We start from the raw sequence: 19,520 nt of genomic DNA on the forward strand, positions 1-19,520 counted from the left end.
ATTACATGCATAACCAGGCAGCAACACATGCATGCACTGAAAATACATCTGCCGTGTATGCAGTAAATAAGGTGCAATATTTCTGTGAATGCAATCCATGAACATTTTGTCTCATTGGTGGGAGGTACATGACCACTACTGGGTGTTTTTCACAGTTTTCCATAGCCATTATAATAGACTCTAATACACCAACTTAACATAATTTTCACTTCACTATAAGTTTTTTGTTGTTGCTTATGTCTAATTAATAATGGAACATCATTTTGGGGGTTAGACAACATTCAGGCTGCATTATTTCCTTTTTTAGCTGCTCTTTTGTACACAGCCTGCACCATGACCCGGACAAAGAGGTGCCAACTTGCCACATGGCTCTGCCAGTCTCCAGCTGGGACCAGCTCCGGCACCCCTGCTACTCTACACAGATGGGACTTAAGATCCCAGACCGGTGGTATAACATAAGGTACCATTGTTAAACCTTACATACGGTGAGCTCACATACTAGCAGAAATTCCTAAAATATGCACCCAGTGAGGATCTTGAAATGAAGTGAAGTGAAGTTGAAGTGGAACAATGATGCATAACGAGGGTGCAATGTCCACTCTTCCCATGATCAAATGCATTGTCCGGTTAAAATGATTTTTTTAATTTGTTGATTTAAAAAGAAATTTAAACTGAAAGAAATTAAGTGTTCCTTTATGGGATAGGGATCTCACAGTAAGCCAATTAGCTTAGCATATGAAAAGTTTACATTTGGTGATACATATGCATGATATCCTGACCTGAACAGTTGACAAAAGGGGCATTATAGCTGCATTTGTGATTTACAGAGTAGTTGTGATCATCTGGGAAAATAAAATAAAGGCCATGTATCACTGATGCTTTAAATACATAAGGTATTAGCAAATAATCCAATATTCTTAATTAAATTCTGGTGCTAAATATTTGTCAAGTGGTTAAAAATTCATCTTGGGCCCATGTTTTGCTGCTATGCACTGATCCAAACTTGTTGATTCTGAAGCAGTTACAGCACAATGAAGTCATTATAAACTTCTCCATTTGTTCAGGTGTTGATTTATGCTGGGATATAAATCTGTATTACCAATGTATATTAGCCTAATGTTCTCCCAGAGGTTAAAAGGCTGTAGCAACAGGGTAAAGGTCACTTGTCAGCAATCAATTCTTAATGTGAAAAACAAAATGGAACCTGACAAAGTGCAGCATTGCAAGAATGCTGACAGAGCATGTTTATAGATTTATACATGTATGTATGTGTGTGTGTGTGTGTGTGTGTGTGTGTGTGTGTGTGTGTGTGTGTGTGTGTGTGTGTGTGTGTGTGTGTGTGTGTGTGTTTTTGTGTGTGTGTGTTTGTGTGCCTGCGTGCGTGTATTTGTGTGTGCTGGAATGCTAGAATTAATTCCTAATGTGTGAAATCAGTGTGCAGTAAATGTTACTTCTCCTGTCTGCCAATTCCCAGTTTTTAGAAAATATGGTCCCCCCCTGTGTACTGCTTATTTTGGTATTAAATGAATTAAACCTAAACATGAAATTTGATACAGTTTTGCAACCAGGCACCACATTTTTCCATCCCTAGACTGCCTGGCGACAACAGCAATATTTTCTGCAGGTCCAGTATTTTGTGGAAACTCCACTATATCTGCCAGTTTGTTTTGCAGCCCTGAGTTAGTGTATGTGACAGCAGGAAGAGATGATGCAGCACTTCAGGCAGAGGTAATTAGCCACAGAGAAACAAGAGACCGCCGCGAGAGCTTCAAGAAGAGCTGCCAGCCCTCTCTCCCACAGTATATTCAGTGAAGTAATATGACAGAGAGTAGGATGATGTGATTGGTCTGATTGGTCTTCTTGCACCCTCAAGTGGTAAAATGCTGACATGACAGGATATGAGAGAAGACATGGCAGCTGGCGTTTCTTCATTATGCCAATAAGAGGCAGAGCTCTGCTCTACATTTACTATGTGTTTTGTAATATACCCAGCATATATATTGACACATAGAAATTTACGCCGAGCCACCCTAAAATTGTCACCTTAAAATTAAACCATTCCGCATGAACAGCAATATATGTTAGGGCTATGGGTAGCCACTTCATGGTAAATTAACTCTAAAGAAAAGAGGACTCCATTTTCACTGCAGCTCACACAATCTGTTTTCCTCTTGAGTGTTTTTTAACCTCAGTGGCCCGAGGAAGAACACCAGTTCTCAACTGTACAACTAAAGATTGTTAGTTTGTAAATAAGCGACATTTGATTCAGGGCCAAACCTTGTGTTTGATATGCTGTACTGTATATGATATTTGTGAGCAATGCTTTCTTTTTCAGGAAAGTTCTGTTTAAGCTGACACAGTTATTCATACTTGGACGCCTAGTTAAACTATTGGCCCCTGAGCAGCTCCACTTTCTTCCTTGGGGGTTAAAGACCTTGCTGAAGGGCACCTCCATGGTGATGATGTGGCAGGAAAAACACTGCTCTTTTACTTTCCTCACCCAGATTTGTCCTTCTGGTCAGAAGAATGAACTTTCCGGTCATGATCCTGCTTTTTTAACCTTCAGGCCAATAATTTCCAACCTGGGGTACTCGTTTACTTCTGCAGCTAAACAAAAAAAAAGTTAAAAAGTAGAAGTTGTGTATTGATTTAGGGGGAAAAAAAGAGATAAAAAAATGAATGTAACAATGCAAAGTGCTGCAATTGAGGGTTTAGAAAAACTAGCAACCTAGCAGAAAATCTTAACGGATAGCTAAAAGTAACAGATTGAATGGTTGAAATTCCCTAACTTCTGCCACTCCAAGTGGTCATAGAATGAATCCAAACTCAAAAAAACCTACTCAAAAAAAAGAAACAAAATACACTGAATCATGGATTCACACGTGCAGACCACAGTCAATGTGTTTTCTCGCCTTGAAGAACTTTCAAACAAATTCCCTGAAGGCCATCCCGTCTGCCAAAAAAGTTTATGAATCACTGCTATAGACCACTGCTTTATATTAGTAACAAATCATACAACACGAAGAATTGGAGGAAATTTTATATTTTCTGATTCTTTTGTATTCACAAAGAGAGGCAGGATGAATGGTCAGTAATCTAAACTGTCCCCTGACAGCAGGATATTACATAAGCTGTCTATAAAACGAAGTGATATATGGCTTTAACACAGCTTATAAACTCCAACATCAACAATCAATTTGGCCTTTCATCCAAATATCCACTGCAGCCACTTATATTTCCACATTGATCATTGATGACTTTTACAAATGTTGGCCCTCAAAAGATGCTGAGCAGAGGAAAATGACAACTCACAGCTCATGCAAAAGCACCTCTCGCATAATGTGTCACATCATGGACACTGGAGGGTGGAGGTTTGTGGCGGGCCCATAATAAACTGACACATTGCTTCAGTGAACATGGAAGCAAATGCTGGACTGCCAAGCCAAATACACTCAGAGCCCCTATCAATTTATAGATGTAATGGATCCAGCAGGCACACTGAGCCCATTGGCCTCCAGTGGCCCTTTGGATGTGCCATGGCACATAAGAAACTGCATGGAGCCAGTGTGTTCATACACGGAGGGTTAGGCTTTTTGAGAGAGCTGAGGCATGCGCACAGTACAACTATTCAGACAGCTCACAGAGGAGAGATGAAGAGACAATGAGTAGGTCTTCTTGGGGCAACAGCAGGAAAATGGCTGTTACGTAACAATAACACCATATGATGGCAAGGACTGCAAAGGCTCTTTGTAGCTGAAGAGTGATGCACGTTGATGGTCTCTATTCATAGAATAAAACATTTTTTTTTCAAAAGAATGAGATTGTTTTCATATGTTTTATATTCACTGGTGAAAATAACGATGGTGATTACATGTCCGACTTTTCTTAATCCATCAGATGACTCAGATGATTTCCGGTGTTTCCTCAGTGTGTCTGTCAACCAGACAGACTGAACTAATTATGGTAATAATCTGACAATATATCTGACCAATAGTCGGATTGTAGCCAGTTCAAAACATTCAACAGTCATGTCCCCCTTCTGACAACAGAAATATAAACTGGTTTTGCTGTCAAAGCTCATTATCTGTCTTGGAAATAGTTCTTTTGTCACAATGTAATGGGACAAAACAATCCCAACTCCATTTACTAGTTTTTTCCAGAGCTTTAGTCCGTACCACACAGTCTGGTCATGGATCTGTTGACACCCAAGCTCAGTAGCTGTTCCGCTTTTATCTGTGGCAGTTTTATTGGAGTTCTCGTCCATGTAATTAAGGCATGTGCTATGCCATGTGTGATATGGCTGATATCTCAGTAAAAAGCTTGTAAGTGGACCCTGAGTTGAGATTGTTTTGCTAACCTTTTTTTCAGCACATTTGTTGTTTAAAGTGCATGCTCAGATTATGCTTTTTGGCTTTTTCCTTTTCCATTATTGTGTTATATATCTTTTTTGTGCATGTAATAGGTTTACAAAGTGAAAAAGACCAAAGTCCACCCCAAAGGGACTTAAGGCTCTTATATACTAGACGCAGCCCAGCTGCCGCGCGCAAATGTGACGTCATGGGATCGCCGTGACTATTTATACCCGCGCTGGTTCTCGCGACACTAGTTGCAGTCTTCTCCTGAACAGAGGTGTCGCAACTGAGGAAAAGCCTACCGACTTTGCTATTTCTACGGACCAGAAGAAGAAGAAAAAAGTAAACAATAGCAGAACTGGCAGCAGCATTGACGTTGATGTCCACAGCGACTATGATGATGTTGGATTCACTGGATGAGGAGGAACAGCTGCTTTTGAGCCTGCTTTCAGAGAAACGAAGAAAAAGAAGGTGGAATGTTCGTCATTTGAATAATGCCAGACATAAATATGGTGAGTTCAATATCCTCGTGAAACCAAAGAGGATGATAGACGAAGAGAAACACTTTGAATACTTCAGAATGTCTGCACAACGATTCGATGACCTACTTCGTCGGATCAAGCCTTTCATTCACCATAAAAGAACTCATCTTAACCCAGTAAGTTTACAAGAGAGACTTGCAGTCACTCTGAGAATCCTGGCATCTGGTTGTCGGTGAACTCGCTCAGGCCTCCAGTTTCCGCTTTGTTGCGCGCCGCTGAAAAAAATAGAGTGGTGCGCGCCCTCTGCTCGCACACTCAAAATCCTGGCGCGCCAGCGAGATCTACGTCATTTTGACGTCACATTGGCACGCGCAAGCTTGGATGCGGCGACTGTAAAATGGCAATTAGTCCTTACCTAGGTACTGGGCATGTGCGACTCTCAACAAAGATGGAACAGAAGTGAGATGTCTCACTCTGTAGCTAAAACAGAGAGCTCAACACACAGGATGAGAAGAGGAGCTGCAACAATGTGCAGTACAACAAAAATATGGTGTTTTTTTTAAATTAAACCAAACCTATTCTGGTACAACCTCTAAATACAATTATGAACCTGAAAATGAGCATAATATAAGCACTTTAATACACTTTTGAAAACTATTATTTTAGTTTTTACTTTTTGTGTATTTGTTTTTTTTTTAATACAAATGATTTGTTTAAAGGACAGGTTCCCAATTTTTGAAGTCTGTCTTAAAATAATATTTCATTTTGCTTGCTGTAATCATTCCTGCTGTTTATACTGGCAGTTTAGAGATCTTAACGTGATGAGGAACAAAATCCACAGATCTTGCTCTGTGCAAAAATACATTCCAATTATCGGAAGTTAATTTGAGGCTTCACCTGTTGAAAAATCAAATGGGTATCTTCCATACTTACAGTCTCTTTTTTGGATTAATCCATAACCTGCAAAACAATGGGCCCTGCATCCTCAAAGGTTTACACTCTCTTTTCCTGATTGTGTTTCCCGAGTGTGATGAATCCCTCAATTTTTGGCATGAAAGTGGTGAAAGTAAACTGTAGAAAACTGGCACAGTGTTGGCATCAGCCTCCCAAACAACAGTAAATACAAAGCTGAAATTAAGATACTGACACAAAAGGCATTCTTATCAATCTTTTCAATGAAATGATGAATCCCTAACATTTTTTAAATTGGAAAAAGCTTCATAAACGACATGACATTGTGGCCAGAGCTAAGAGAGCAAAGGTCAGGGACATTTAAAGATGGATGAGGAACCAGCGCCAAGAGGCGGGGGGGGGGGTTTCAGTGTCAAAGGTGTCGGCTTGTCGGCTGCTCAGGTGTCACTGGCTGGCCGTGTGAAGAGAGAGCAGAGAACAGGAGATCAACAGCTGTGGAGGTATCAGATCACCTGGTGGAAAGACACATTCAGCTCCATACCCGGACAAGACCACAGGTAAGACATCCGTCCTGTGAGGCTTTGATGGAAAATTAGTGAGGGGCGAAAATAGACAGAGTTTAAACATCTTATAGCAGATAGTCACTAGAAAGAATTACCAAGCACTGTTAACAGCAAAAAAGCAGTAAGGGACAATATGACTGACTCCTGTAAACTTGCTGAAGGGCTGTCTGATGTGTTGTGTTTGTTAGTTGTTGCATTGGGCCTGTTTGAATGTTGGTCTGTGTTGCTTTTACGTGCTGACTGTATTAAGTAATTTTTTTGAATTTTATTTTTTAGGTTGCCATTTTAAAACTGGCCAGTGACAGCAGATGAAAATTAGCCTGCTGAGCTAACTCTGGCTCATTTACAGTTACTTTGCTAGTGATTAATGAGCACAAGTAATATACAGTTATATCTGTTTTTATTCAGTTGTTAAATAGTTAAGTAAGTATTTTACGATGCTAAAATTACTGTTTATTGACATGGAGTCTGGTGGGTTTAGCGAACGCAATTTTGTGGATGGTTTTATGTTTAAAAAAAGGATCTTACTCTTTAACAGAGAGATCGACCTCGAAATCCTTGTGTTGTCAGACACATCTGAGCCTGTCAGTGGCAAAACGAGCACTTTTGTGAAGGTAAATACAAGCTGGAATTCCCCTATTAACTTACATTGTAGCTTGTTTCGCCGCTGCCGACTGCAGCGATCTTGCTTTAATCCTGGACTAATTTCAAAGATTGTTGTTCCCATCAGTCACATGGAAAACATAGGAAAATACGGTACAGGTTAAAAAATAACCAGTAGTTACCCTTTAAGCAGTTTTAAGATTATAGCTTTAAAACTGAAGAGAGACTAGATTGCGGCTCAGGGTTTGTCACAAACACACGTTGGTCTATTTAGCCTACTGGTAGAAAAGTTAGTTCTCTTTCCAGCCACTAAAGGGTGCAAGAAAGAGTATGGTAACTGCAGTAAAGTGCTTAAAATGAAAGTTTTCGGGAGTTACAACAAACTTCAAACACTTCTTTACCACCCAAGTCCCATATTTCTTGCTATTTACCTTCTGAGGCTGAGGTGCACTCATGCATACATAGGCTACTAATCTCAGGACATGGCTGTCTGCCGGCTGCCTCCTCTCCCAGAAGTACTCAGCCCAGCAGATGACATGGCCACGGACGAAGTGATTAGGTTACAGATACTGTAAGTCACTGACAGGCTGTGAAGGGAACAATGGAGGCATGTTAGTTTACAGTGGAAAAAAGAAAAGATTACAGTCATCTTCAGTTTCACCAAGTGGGATTTATTTTATTTTTTACACGAGTCCCAGCTGGGAATTGAAACCCCAACCAAGGCAGATGTGCCTTATTGAATGACTGTATACAACTCCAATGAAAAGTAGAAGACCTAATCTAATTTCACCTGTACACTTTAATCTCAGTATTTTACATCATCCTTGCCAGACTGAATTATATCTGACATGCTCTACTCAATCTGTTAAAAGAAAACTGCTCTATTATCCACTAGCACTTTACATTATAGCTCAGTAATAAGATGATTATGGGTAAATATTAACCTGATTCTAGACCTTTGAATCACAATCACTTTAATAATTAGCAGGATAAGGTATTGCCTTGGTAATGTAAAAGCACATGTTTTTCCACATGTTAGCCTTTTGTTAGCAATTTATTACCATGCCAATGCTAACATGTTCAGCTCCATATGTTTTTTTTGTCATTATTGCCAACATGTTTTACTATTTTATTCCCCTACTGCAAAAATGAAACCAAGATCTTTTTCAGTGTTATTATTAAGATGGCCGGGTCAAAGCCATGGTCTAATTTAAGTGATTTACAGAGACTGACATTTTGGAAAATGCAAAATATTTGCTTCCTTGTCAAGAGTAAGATGAGAAGATTGATACCACTCTGAAGTGGTATCAATCTTCCCCCTCACAAAAATATCAGCAGAGCACTGCAATTTGCTTACCCTGTAATTGTAAGCAAATGTACATGTAAGTATTTCTTCACTCAGGCAACTCTGTATAAAAGCATCAAATGAAATCCTAAACTAAAATACCAAAAAAGGACTGTACATGTTAAAATCTTTACTGTATGTTTTCTTCTCTTTCTTTATCAGGACTCAATGAGAAGAATCAGGAGAAACAGCCAGGCTCTCCTCCAGGATCTCTTTTACAGGGGGGTCCATGGAGGAGACAGAGATACTCCTGTAGGTTTCTAATTAGCGTGTTTATGAGCCATGTCTCACTTTTCAGCTCCAAAGCTTCATTAACGGTTGCTTAACTTACAGATTCCAGCTCAGCCTGGTAGAGATGCTAAAATGATCCACTCAATCGCCAGCCTGATCAGAGCGAAGAGCAAACTCCTCGTCCTGGAGAATCCTGACACTGTGGAGATCTACAAGGTCAGCTTTCAGTTTTTTGAACAGTGTATTATTATTATTATTATTACAGGGAGGGATGGATTCACTTTATTACAGGCTGGGAGCTATTATTTAATATAAAAAAGTTAAAGTGCTCATATTATGCTCATTTTCAGGTTCCTAATTGGCACAGTTAGGTTAGGCTGTGTGTTGGGCTCTCTGTTTTAGCTACAGAGTGAGACATCTCACTTCTATTCCATCTTTGTTGGGAGTCGCACATGCGCAGTAGCTAGGTAAGGACTACTAGCCAGTCAGAAGCAGAGTATGAGGAAGCGCCACGCTAGCAGCTAGGCGAGCATTATAACATGTGTTACAAAGTGACGCACATTCGTCACGGAAGTAAAGGCTGGACTACAATAGAGCTGTTTGGAGCAGTTGGTCAACAGTGTTTTCTGTTGAAAATGGTAAGTCCCTTTGGGGTGGACTTTAGAATTTTTCCCTTTGTAAACCTATAAAATGCACAAAAAAATATATATATAACACAATAATGGAAAAGGAAAAAGCCAAAAAGGCATAATATGAGCACTTAAAGAATTTGAAAAAGGGCAGATTTTGTGTTTATCTCTTCTACATCCTTTTTTACATGTGGCACTCATAACGAATAAACTTTGTGCGCTGTTGAAAAGGGTTATTGGGGTTTACATTAGGGTTGAATGTGATATTAGATGGATTCACCTATTTAACTATTGCATTTACCCAACATAGCTGGATGATGCAACAGCCCGTCCTAGCAGAAGTGGTAAAGACGATGTTTACCTCCCAGCCATCACAACGAAGGCGTCAAGTCTAAAGTCAATGGGAGGGTCTCTGAGTCAGTCCTGCCCTTACCTGTACGACAAAAGAAGAGGATCTTTCTCCTCAGTTGCCTCTCAGAGAACTGGAGGTCACCCTAAAAAACAGGTAATCTCACATCTGTTTATCTTCCAGTGGAACAGATTTGAAACTTCTTTTCAAAGTCAAACCTTTTTTGCTTTTTCCACCGTTCTGTCTCTACATATCAGAGTCACCTAAAGGCACAAAGAGAGGCAAAGAAATCCAACGTCACCGTGACAATGACCTACCTAGGACAAGGCCGTCGGGGGTCAGGGTTGGGGTCAGGTCAGGACGAGCTGAAAGTACTCCAGCAAATCAACGGAGGGGAGAATATCTGTGTCTTCAAAGGCGTGGTGACTCCAGGAGGTAGGAGCTGCGAAATTTGCAGCTGTTTTGCTAGAATACGCACAAAAGAGAATTTAGCCCTTACAATATAATTCTGCCTTTAAATGTCTTTTCATTTTTTATTTTATTTTCATCTATAGGAAACAATAAGGTGTTTTCCTCCATTAAACAAGTCAAGAATAATAGGCGATTGTGATTAGGTGTAAACGCTTCTCTGTCTTTTCACACGTTCAATTACTCAAAGCCACATTGTAAAAATGATGTTGGTCCAAGGCATTATTTGAGTTGAATAAGAAGAATAGAAAAGCTGATGTGTGACTTGATAAACTAACATCACATACAATTTTAAAAGGAAGTCAGTAGACAAGACAAGTTATTTCGTCTTTGTGGCCAGTATATGATGATTCACACTGTACAGCCGTCAGGGAGGGAGGGAATCACAATGTCGGGCAGATGTACAAGAAAGAGGATATGGATTTCTGTGTTTACAAAATATTCTGTAGCTCTATAAGTTAAAAGAATAAAACAAAAGACACAATAACACATTCAAAAAAGTCTATATAGGATTCAGCAAAGTTATATTTTTTATGACTTTATAATTAGTTTTTAATTGACTTTTATTGCTTTGATTTGACACTATATATAGTTTACTCTACCCTATATATATTGGCTACATTGGTACTGTATGTGACTTTGGTGTGAAGGATGGTTGTTGAGAACAGTTTTCCTCAATCATTAAAGTAGAAATATTCGCTCGGAAAGATTTTGACAGTGTGTTCTGTAGATTATCCAGAGTCATTGCTCAATGCTGTGAGCACCACAAACACAATTTCATTCACCTTCATAACGGTGGAAACAGAAATCTTAGATGGATATCAGATATTAGATGGAAATGGGATTAGATTTTCTACAATATATATATATATATATATATATATATATATATATATATATATATATATATATATATATATATATATATGAGTGGATTTGGTTCCTTTTTAAAAAATAATGTGATATATTGTTTTCCAGAAGGGGGGGACAGAGGAACCCCCAAAAACATAAAAAATTATCTGTTCTTTTCTGGCTTCTGGCTTCAAGCCTGAAATTGAAATATACCAATCTTAGTAGGAAACATCACTCTTCAAGTGTACTGTAGTGCTTATAGCTCATAGACATAACAGGTGTTCAGTACATGTATGAACACATCTTTAACACTAAATCGTCAAGCTGAACTGACGATTCTGAATAATCATTTTCACTTTAGCATCGGAGCTCCACTCACTCGTGACTTAATTTTGTCAGCTTAACAGTGATTTACAGTACGTTGAGTTTACCGAAAACCGCACAAACAATCTGGATGTGATAACTCCTGTTGCATATAGGTGATTGCTGAGCTATTAACCATATCATCAGTGTGTGTGTACAGGCAGTTTTAACCAGCAGCACACTCAACTTACAACTAAACTGAAGACGAAAGCAATGAAGTGAACGGAATTAAGCAAACTCAAATCCACAAAGGGATTTCAACCTCTAATATGCAACCTGTTACAATGGGTTGCACATGGCTATCAAGGGTCACAAGCCAAAAACATTAGAAACCACTGCTGTATGCTACTTCGTGGATGCTGCCAACCCAAATGTCTCACAGCACCATGAGCTTAGATCACAAGGAAAACCTGAACCTGTTGACGTTCACGGCAACGTGATCCAAACAAAGTCAAATAACCACGGTCAATCTGTTACATCTATCAAATCATCTTCAACCTTCAAGCATTACTTAATATTTTCTCCTTGTACCTTTCAGAGCAGTTTCAGTTTGTCTCTCAGAGACACAGAGGTTTCCCCTTCAGTGCCACCTTGTACGTTAACGGCATCATGGTAGCCAGAATCAGTTCGTGCTGCGAGTACCGCTACGCTCCAGGCTTCCAGCAGGGCAGGAAGAGCTGCTTCAGATTGGCTTGGCTGGCAGGTGGCCTACCCTGTTACAGGTCAGATTTCATCCTCTGGGTCAGCATCGGCAGAAAATGTGAAATTAGTACCATGTCAAAACTGATTGGGTAAACCCATTTCTCTGAAGATTTGATGTACTGTGGATCGACACAGGAGGGAAAAGGAGGCATATTGCAAGACATCAGGGAATGGTGTTGGGTGTTGGTGGTGGTACCGGGGAGGAAATGTGAGTCATGATGAAACACTTTTCATCTTTTTCAGATGCACAAGTCTCCGAAACAAATACAGCTCCTGCCAACAGCTGAACAACGGCACAAAGGACAACTTAATTCTCCCTCTAGACAAGAGCCCTGGCAATGGTACAAAGCCTGGAAATGAGTGTCTCAATTTTCCATTACTTCCTAAAGCTTATTCATCAACATTTCTTTGACATTAGGCCCAGTCCGTGATTTCAATGGACTAGTTTGAAGACAAAATGTCCCACAAAGCATTTTTTTATACTCTCTCTCTTCTCCTTTTGTGTCTAATGTCTCCAATGCAGGCACCATCGAGTCGTGTCCATCATCCCCTCTCTTTATCCCAGCCAAACCCGAGAGGAAATCAGGGAGGAGAACAAGAAAACATATCAAGGAAGGCAGTAGGGGATCTACAGACAGCGAAGACCCTGCTGTAGCTGGGATTAAAGAGACTTCCAAGAAGAAACAACGCAAGGGTCAAACTAAACAGAAAGAGAGCAAAGGCAAAACAGCTGGAAATAAGAGGGAAGAGGGACAAGACAGCAAGGGCTTGGAGGGCACGCACAGGTCAACAGCGACTGAAAAATGTGAAGACCAAGCATCGTCTGACAGACGAGAACATAAGCAGCAGAAACCAACCAGCAATGTCACAGAGCTGCAGAAAGAGCAGCCGCGACCAAACGTGACAAGCAAAGTTCTCGGTGAGCACTGTTTTTTTTTTTTTGTATAGCTGCTTTCATTCCAGTAAGAGAAGATTGAGAAATATGGGAGAATAAAAACCTTCCACACTTTCAAGTGGAGATACAGCTGACCTTTAGTTCATCTACTTGCGGTATGTCCATTTAATATCCTCTGTGGGGGGAAACAAATGGGAAAGAGTTTTTCTTTTTAAAGATTCATTGCAGGATGAGGAAGCACTGACTAAGCAGAACAGAGAGAAACAGAAGGAGCTGGGATCAAATGGGAAAAGCAGAGATGGGGAAAGACTGAAGGACTTCTATGAAGAATGTGTGGAAATGAGCACGGCGTTGGAGCAGGGCCTAAACAAACACAACTGGTTCAAGGCAAACAGTGAGTAAAGAAACAGCACAGCAGGGACGTACTGGAATCCCCCTGGAGTGCTGTAACTGATTTACATAATACACTTAAGCACAAAAACTTGAATTTGCTAAAAAGTGACGCATTGAGCAATGTCTGCTTGAAGAAAGATGGATGACATGTGGGACAGGTTACGCAGACATTGTTGACACAGACACACACACACACACACACACACACACACACACACACACACACACACACACACACATGCATGCATAAATCTCACCGCAGCAGATCAGTTTTCTCTACCGAACCCAAATGCTCAAACTGAATTTTAGATTTTATTATGAAATTCTCACATCAACAGTGGGCATCAATATCACTGTGTGCACTTGGCTTTGGGAGAAACAGTTTTATTGCGCCTAAGTTGTTTTGTTTTCCCTTTGTATGCCAAGTCCTGGAGAGATGCCGGCTCCAGAAGAGGCTGTCATCGTGCCCCAAATCTCCAGGCTCGGATGTGGAGCCCAGTGCAGAAAGTGATACAGTCCCGCAGCCTGATGGAGAGCCAGAGGAAGAAGAGGACACTGCCAGCCAGAGTGCTGGCAAAGAAGAGCCTGTTAAAGAACAAGACCTGCAGGCGCAGGTGTGTGTCCAACACAAATTACTGTGGTGAATCAATGTTTTTGCCAGAAACACTCTTGGCATTAAAACACTGGCATTAAAGCCATTGAAATAACCACATCCCTGCATTACGCAGAAGCATTAATTTGTGTTATAAATTGTTATTTAATTGCTATAAATGATATAAAAACAATGTTAATATTGTTAATATAAAAAACTATTTGTCATTTAAAGTGATACATTTCCCCTTAATTTCAAGTAGTTACATGCAGTATTATTCCTTTTAGTTCATGATGATCATTGTTTTCAGCCTTACTTGGAAGATTATATTACAAGATTTCCACAAGCAGAAACAATGCAATATAAATGAAAATGTATACTACATAATTTTATCAACTTCTCAATGTTATATATAAAACTCAAAAACATCAAAACTACTTCAATAACAGGGAAAGGGCATTATCTCATTGGTATGCAACATGTATTTGACTAATAAAAAGTTGATTAATTCACAAAAAAATCCATTCTAACATAAAGGACCATTATTGGGAGGTTAATACACACAGGATTGTAACAAATGGTCACTGAGTATTATCTGGGACAGACTCGGTCGCAGCCATCATGATGAAAAAGCTTCCAACAGCGCCTGAAAAATTCCTCAAGGTCTAGCAAAGTGGCACAGTGGATGTGGCCGACAGCCAGACCATATGTCTTTATGGACTCTCACCCAGTCTCTGTGTTTAGAAAACCTCCAGCACCTGTCCCGCTCACATCTCATTCCCAGCCACATTTTGGAGCTATGCTGCGCTCACACACAAACAGTGAAATACTTAACGCAATACTCTATTCTCGAGGCTGTGATGCAACATGTATTTCGATATGAGGGAAAAAATTATGGGTGCAACAAAATCTGATTTGTGCAATTCAGGAAAACGTGCTGTTGAGGTTAAGAGGTTGTTAGATGATATACTTGCATAATTTTTTGTACAGTCTTACATTCTCCTGTGGGAGACCATTTCCCACAATTTGTTCATAGTCCCTTGGCCTTGTGGACTTTCCGAAGCCCAGTGGGTAGTACACTCTAAAATTAAACTTTAAAATGCTTAAAATGCATCACCTTTGTGATAAGATAACCTTTTGGAGATATGTCTTAACTCTAAAATGGAAAGTTTCTGACATCTTGCACTGAGGCAGACCAAATCAAAAACTAACATCACATACCTCTATGACTTTCTCATGGTTTGTGACTGTAGCTCCACGCCATGATGACGGTGCTGAGCACATCCGATGAGGTGGAGCAGCTGGTTCTGAGGAACACGGACCTGACAGACGACCTTCTGCTGAGCCTGGCGGAGGCCTTGAAGAGCAGCCTGTCCAAGGTCACACTGCTCAACCTCAACCTCAACCTCATTGGCCCGTATGGAGCCCACATCCTGCTGGACGTTCTGAGAGTGAAGCCTCAGATCAGAGGCTTACAGTAAGTCCCAGGTTCCACTGATACACGGTAATCAAAATCTGGAAAAGAATGACAATCCGGTATGTTTTTCAGAATTTGGAAAAGACACTGAATAAAAAGCAGTTCCAGGAACATCAGCTTTTTAAAAGTGTTCGAATAGGACTTTGGAAAAGAACATACTAAAACTGAAGAGACAGTAAAAAGACGCAGCTAATCTAAGGACAGCCTCCTCGTTGCAGAATAAAATCATAGCCCTTTACTGTTGAATTACACAATCCATCTCTTTTATGTGAATAAGAAATGCCTCCAGTGCCTTACCTCTGTGAGTTATTTTCTTTTCCCCCACGAAATACAGCAAGTGCAAGAGTTTGTCTTTGTGCCATTGATACTTTGACAGATGCAGAGACTTACAGTGCACGCTGACATTATGTGAGATACAGCACAAGCACAGCTGGGCATTACATACAGATCGTTAGAATAGTGTGGGGCTTAAAGGAATGATTTAATAGTTTAATGGAATAGATTAATACCACTTTGTTTTTTGTCCATTAATTATACAGCCTGAAGATGGATTAGCTTAGTTTAGCCAGGACAACCAGCAAATACTCTGGGAAGTTACTGGTCTCAGGCAAGAAAAAGTCTGGCGCATAACCCCAACTGTAGTTTACACACAGTTTTTGTATGGATTAAACAAAAGAGAAATGTACTATTCATTTATTAATTTTGATTTGAATTTGAATGCCTTTATTGTCATTGTACTTTACAATACAGCGAAATTAGGAGCGCTACTCTACTACTACTACATTGGGTGCATACAATAAATACAACAAATAATCCTTACAGGACATATAAAACAGAATAAAAACAATAAAAGAGCAATGATCAGATAAGTGCAAGTATCGAAGTGCAGGAGGTGACAGTGAGTGACTGGGTTTGTCTAACTACATTTGTTTAGGGACACTATTGCATTTGGGAAGAAGCCATTTTTAAATCTGGTGGCACTGGATTGTAAAGACCTATAACGCCTACCAGAGGGTAACAATTGAAACAGGTGGTGGCCAGGATGACTATTGTCCTTGATGATGTTCTTGGCTCTTGAGAGAGTGCGGCTGAGTGCAATATCAGACAGGGAGGGGAGGGGGCAACCAATGATTTTTTTCTGCAATCTTGATAATTCTCTGCAGAGCCATTTTTGTCTGCAGCGGAACACGCAGCAAACCAAGAATACACAGAGATGCAGTAATGTGTACAGCAGAAGTATTTATCAAATTATGTTAAAAATCCACATATACATTTTAACAATAACCCCTGGAACACATCTTTTCCGACTACACCTCGGATAAAAAAAAAAAAATACCTTGAACCTGCACTTTCATTTGTCTCTTTGTAGCTTTGCTTATTTAAAGCTAATGTACTTGCACTTACTACCTGTTGTCTGGAGTTTGAACCTTCACAGTTGAAAGCACTTAACTGTAAGTCACTTTGGATAAAAGCGTCAGCTAAATGACATGTAATGTAATGTAATGGATGCATAATTTCAAACGTGTGCAATTGTTCAAATCCTTAGACTTCCTTTTGAATAAAGATAACAAATATGTCTGAAATATGTATACAAATCATTCATAAGACATGGAGAATCTCTCCATTAGATGTAATGGCCTCGAAGCAGAAACAACACATTTATATAAAATTGACAGTGTGAAAAAAAACTTTTTGGCGCTTGTGATTTTTTACATCACAAAAGGTTAAACTTAATATCAGGGTGCGAGGGTATACCCTTTGAAGTGAGCAGTTCCTGGAGGAATCAGAATAAATCTCCATGGTTACCCCTTTTTTTCTCTCTCTACAGCTTGTTTGGAAACAAACTGCGTGACCATGGACTGCTGACCCTGTTGAATGGAATAGCTGAGCTGCAGGAGCAAACAGCAAGAGCTGCTGCTGCCATCCAACAGGCCATGCTTTTCCCATCGGAGCAGAATATGCTTCTGCAGCTCCCCACTGGGTGGAGCTCTTTCAGTGTTTTTGCGCTTTTGGAACTAGATATTGGGGGAAATGGCTTGAGCAGCGAAGGGGTGAAGGTGTTAGCATCATACATGAGGCACCACTCTTATCTTCAGTACTTGGGGCTGGCGCAGAATAGCGGCGCCGATCTGGCGGCGTGGAAGGAACTTTTCGACAGCCTCAAAAGAAACAGCTCGCTGACTCAGGTCATCCTAGACGAGAACAACTTGGGAGACCCTGGGGTCAGGCTGCTGGCTGACATGCTGAAAGAGAACGTGAGTCTGCGGCAGGTGGATCTGGACAGGAACGGCATCAGCGACGTGGGAGGAAACGACATCATGGGCGCGTTGCTTTGCAGAACGCAGGTACCGTTGACGCATCTGAGCCTACAGGAGAACAACATCAGTGCAGGACTTATGAGTAGGATACAGGAAGAGGTCAAATATCAATGCATCCTGTAGGAGTGGAAGAATACAAATAATGAGAATCTATGTAACACATACACAAAGCACTGACTTTGAGAACTCATAATATTCCTTGTTTACATTTTGAGGTCAGAGACTTTGTTTTTGGTTTTTTACCATTAAACACACACACACACACACACACACACACACACACACACACACACACACACACACACACACACACACACACACACACACACACACACACACACACACACACACACACACACACACACATCTCTCTTCCTTCCTGTGAGTGGGTGGCCCTGCTAACAAATGCTGCATCTTAGTTTAGCCCAGGCAGGTAGTGTAGGAGGTATGTTTGCTTTAGGACTGCACTGTGGTCTGGATGGATTTTCAAAGAGATCTCAATGAACTGAACCTTTCTTTCTTCTTTGTGGTGAGGTTTCATCTTAACCTTGAGGTTTTCTTCTTCCCACCAGCATTACCACTCCTGACTCCACACCTCCTACTTTGCTAAAACTGATTCCAGTGTCATCTTATTGAATAATTTGCAGCCTCCTGACTAAAAAGAAACCAAAGTGATTCATTCCACCCACAGTATTTACAGGTCATGGATGACTTACCCACAACTTCCCCCCCCAGAACATTTTAGTAGCCACCTTGAGATCCCTCTCCTCTACTCTTACATACAAAAGATACTTAAGACATCTAAGCCATGCCACGTCAACTACCCTTATTCTGCCACGTCAACTAACCTTATTCTGTCATTCTTGTCTCTCTTCGTGTGCTAGACAAAGCATCTATTCAGACTCTAAGCGCTGTGTGTGAACTTCGAGGCCGTCATCTCATTGTTCTATCAACACAGACATTCTGAGAATGACTGTACCTGTGATCAAAGCTTGTCAAAGTGGTAATTATCTCCTCCTGTCAGGGCTGCCGGTAGTGACTCTGCTGAAACCAATCCCTCCATATTTCATCTGCAGTCTTTGCGAATTTCTGTCTGTGGAACCCCGATAAAGACGCTCTCCGAAACCCCCGGGAGGATGACAGATAAATGAGACTGGTGCACCTGAAGATTACATCTGCAGAAGTTGTCTTGTTCCACTGTATCAGACTGAATAAGCTTCTGTTGTGGCCTACATTCAAAACTCTGTACAGCAAAGAAAGGATGTCTAGTGTGGGGTTGTCTTATTTTGTCCAGATCGATTCTGTGTGTCTAAATGAGATTGGTAAGATTTAGTTATCAGCAATAAAAAAAGAGTCCAAGTTTCTGTTCTTTTTGACGGTTGATCCGCTAAGATCTCAACAGCCACATTTGTAGTAGGTTGAACAGAAAACTAAGTGGTACACCATCATACCTGGCTGAGCATAAGCTGGCAAACAGGAGCCGCACTGTAATTCACCGACCCCTTCGCTAAGGCCTTCATGCTTCTCTGTTACAGGTAAAACTCTGATCAGTGACCCCATTGTCCGTCTGTTAATGTTTTCTGTGTTTGGCCTGAAACAAATCCTGCAGTGTTACCAGCTTCTTTCAACTGCTCTTCCAAAAACACGGCCTTCAATCACAGAAGCTCAATCTGTTAGGAATTTACAGGTTTGCTCGAGAAAAAGTTTCCCCTTTCAGGCCCTTGTAGGTCACTGTCTCGTATCTCCTGGTGCTTTAGCTGCACAGTGAGGGTTACCAGTGCTGCACTATCCACTGTTGTAGAGGATATACAGAAATAATTAGATTCATTCGTCAACATTTTGCTGATAAGAACTATACGACTAATAGGTGAACTGTTACTTATCTTAATCTTTGTAAAACAAGGAATTACTCCTTTTAACAGCTAAATGGAGCATAGATACATCTGATAATCTGATACACAGGGGTCAAGTTTCAGACAAATAATGCTGTGCTA

The 19,520-nt window shown here is 40.5% G+C and overlaps 2 protein-coding genes across 3 annotated transcripts; both read left to right on the forward strand.

The window, feature by feature from the left end:
• Positions 1–8,185: 8,185 nt before the first annotated feature.
• LOC120561062 lies at positions 8,186–10,076 on the forward strand. Its single transcript, XM_039804028.1, has 5 exons — positions 8,186–8,509; positions 8,591–8,704; positions 9,428–9,622; positions 9,724–9,901; positions 10,021–10,076. Exons 1-5 carry the CDS (start codon positions 8,426–8,428, stop codon positions 10,074–10,076), a joined length of 627 nt encoding a protein of 208 aa, XP_039659962.1. The 5' UTR covers positions 8,186–8,425.
• A 1,637-nt stretch (positions 10,077–11,713) lies between these two features.
• On the forward strand, positions 11,714–18,885 carry LOC120560080. 2 transcript variants are annotated; one of them, XM_039802189.1, is made up of 8 exons: positions 11,714–11,871; positions 12,095–12,192; positions 12,375–12,770; positions 12,964–13,140; positions 13,566–13,753; positions 14,985–15,208; positions 17,037–17,553; positions 18,411–18,885. In XM_039802189.1, the coding sequence occupies exons 1-8, from the start codon at positions 11,759–11,761 to the stop codon at positions 18,432–18,434; spliced, it is 1,737 nt and encodes a 578-aa protein (XP_039658123.1). In that variant the 5' UTR covers positions 11,714–11,758; the 3' UTR covers positions 18,435–18,885. The 2 variants fall into 2 exon arrangements, with proteins under 2 accessions (XP_039658123.1, XP_039658122.1); XM_039802188.1 differs by having other exon boundaries at positions 17,037–18,885.
• Positions 18,886–19,520: the final 635 nt, after the last annotated feature.

The sequence above is a fragment of the Perca fluviatilis genome, chromosome 6 (genome assembly GCF_010015445.1).
Source record: "Perca fluviatilis chromosome 6, GENO_Pfluv_1.0, whole genome shotgun sequence".
Taxonomy (NCBI): Eukaryota; Metazoa; Chordata; class Actinopteri; order Perciformes; family Percidae; genus Perca; species Perca fluviatilis.

What these genes read in the sequence shown, in the direction of transcription:
- LOC120561062 (XM_039804028.1), top strand. Translation starts at nt 8,426, where the DNA reads ATGAGAAGAATCAGGAGAAACAGCCAGGCTCTCCTCCAGGATCTCTTT. An exon ending in GAGGAGACAGAGATACTCCT is followed by an intron (nt 8,510 to 8,590) that starts GTAGGTTTCTAA and finishes CTTAACTTACAG; the next exon opens with ATTCCAGCTCAGCCTGGTAG. An exon ending in ACACTGTGGAGATCTACAAG is followed by an intron (nt 8,705 to 9,427) that starts GTCAGCTTTCAG and finishes TACCCAACATAG; the next exon opens with CTGGATGATGCAACAGCCCG.
- LOC120560080 (XM_039802188.1), top strand. Translation starts at nt 11,759, where the DNA reads ATGGTAGCCAGAATCAGTTCGTGCTGCGAGTACCGCTACGCTCCAGGC. An exon ending in AGACAAGAGCCCTGGCAATG is followed by an intron (nt 12,193 to 12,374) that starts GTACAAAGCCTG and finishes TCTCCAATGCAG; the next exon opens with GCACCATCGAGTCGTGTCCA. An exon ending in AACAAGACCTGCAGGCGCAG is followed by an intron (nt 13,754 to 14,984) that starts GTGTGTGTCCAA and finishes TTGTGACTGTAG; the next exon opens with CTCCACGCCATGATGACGGT.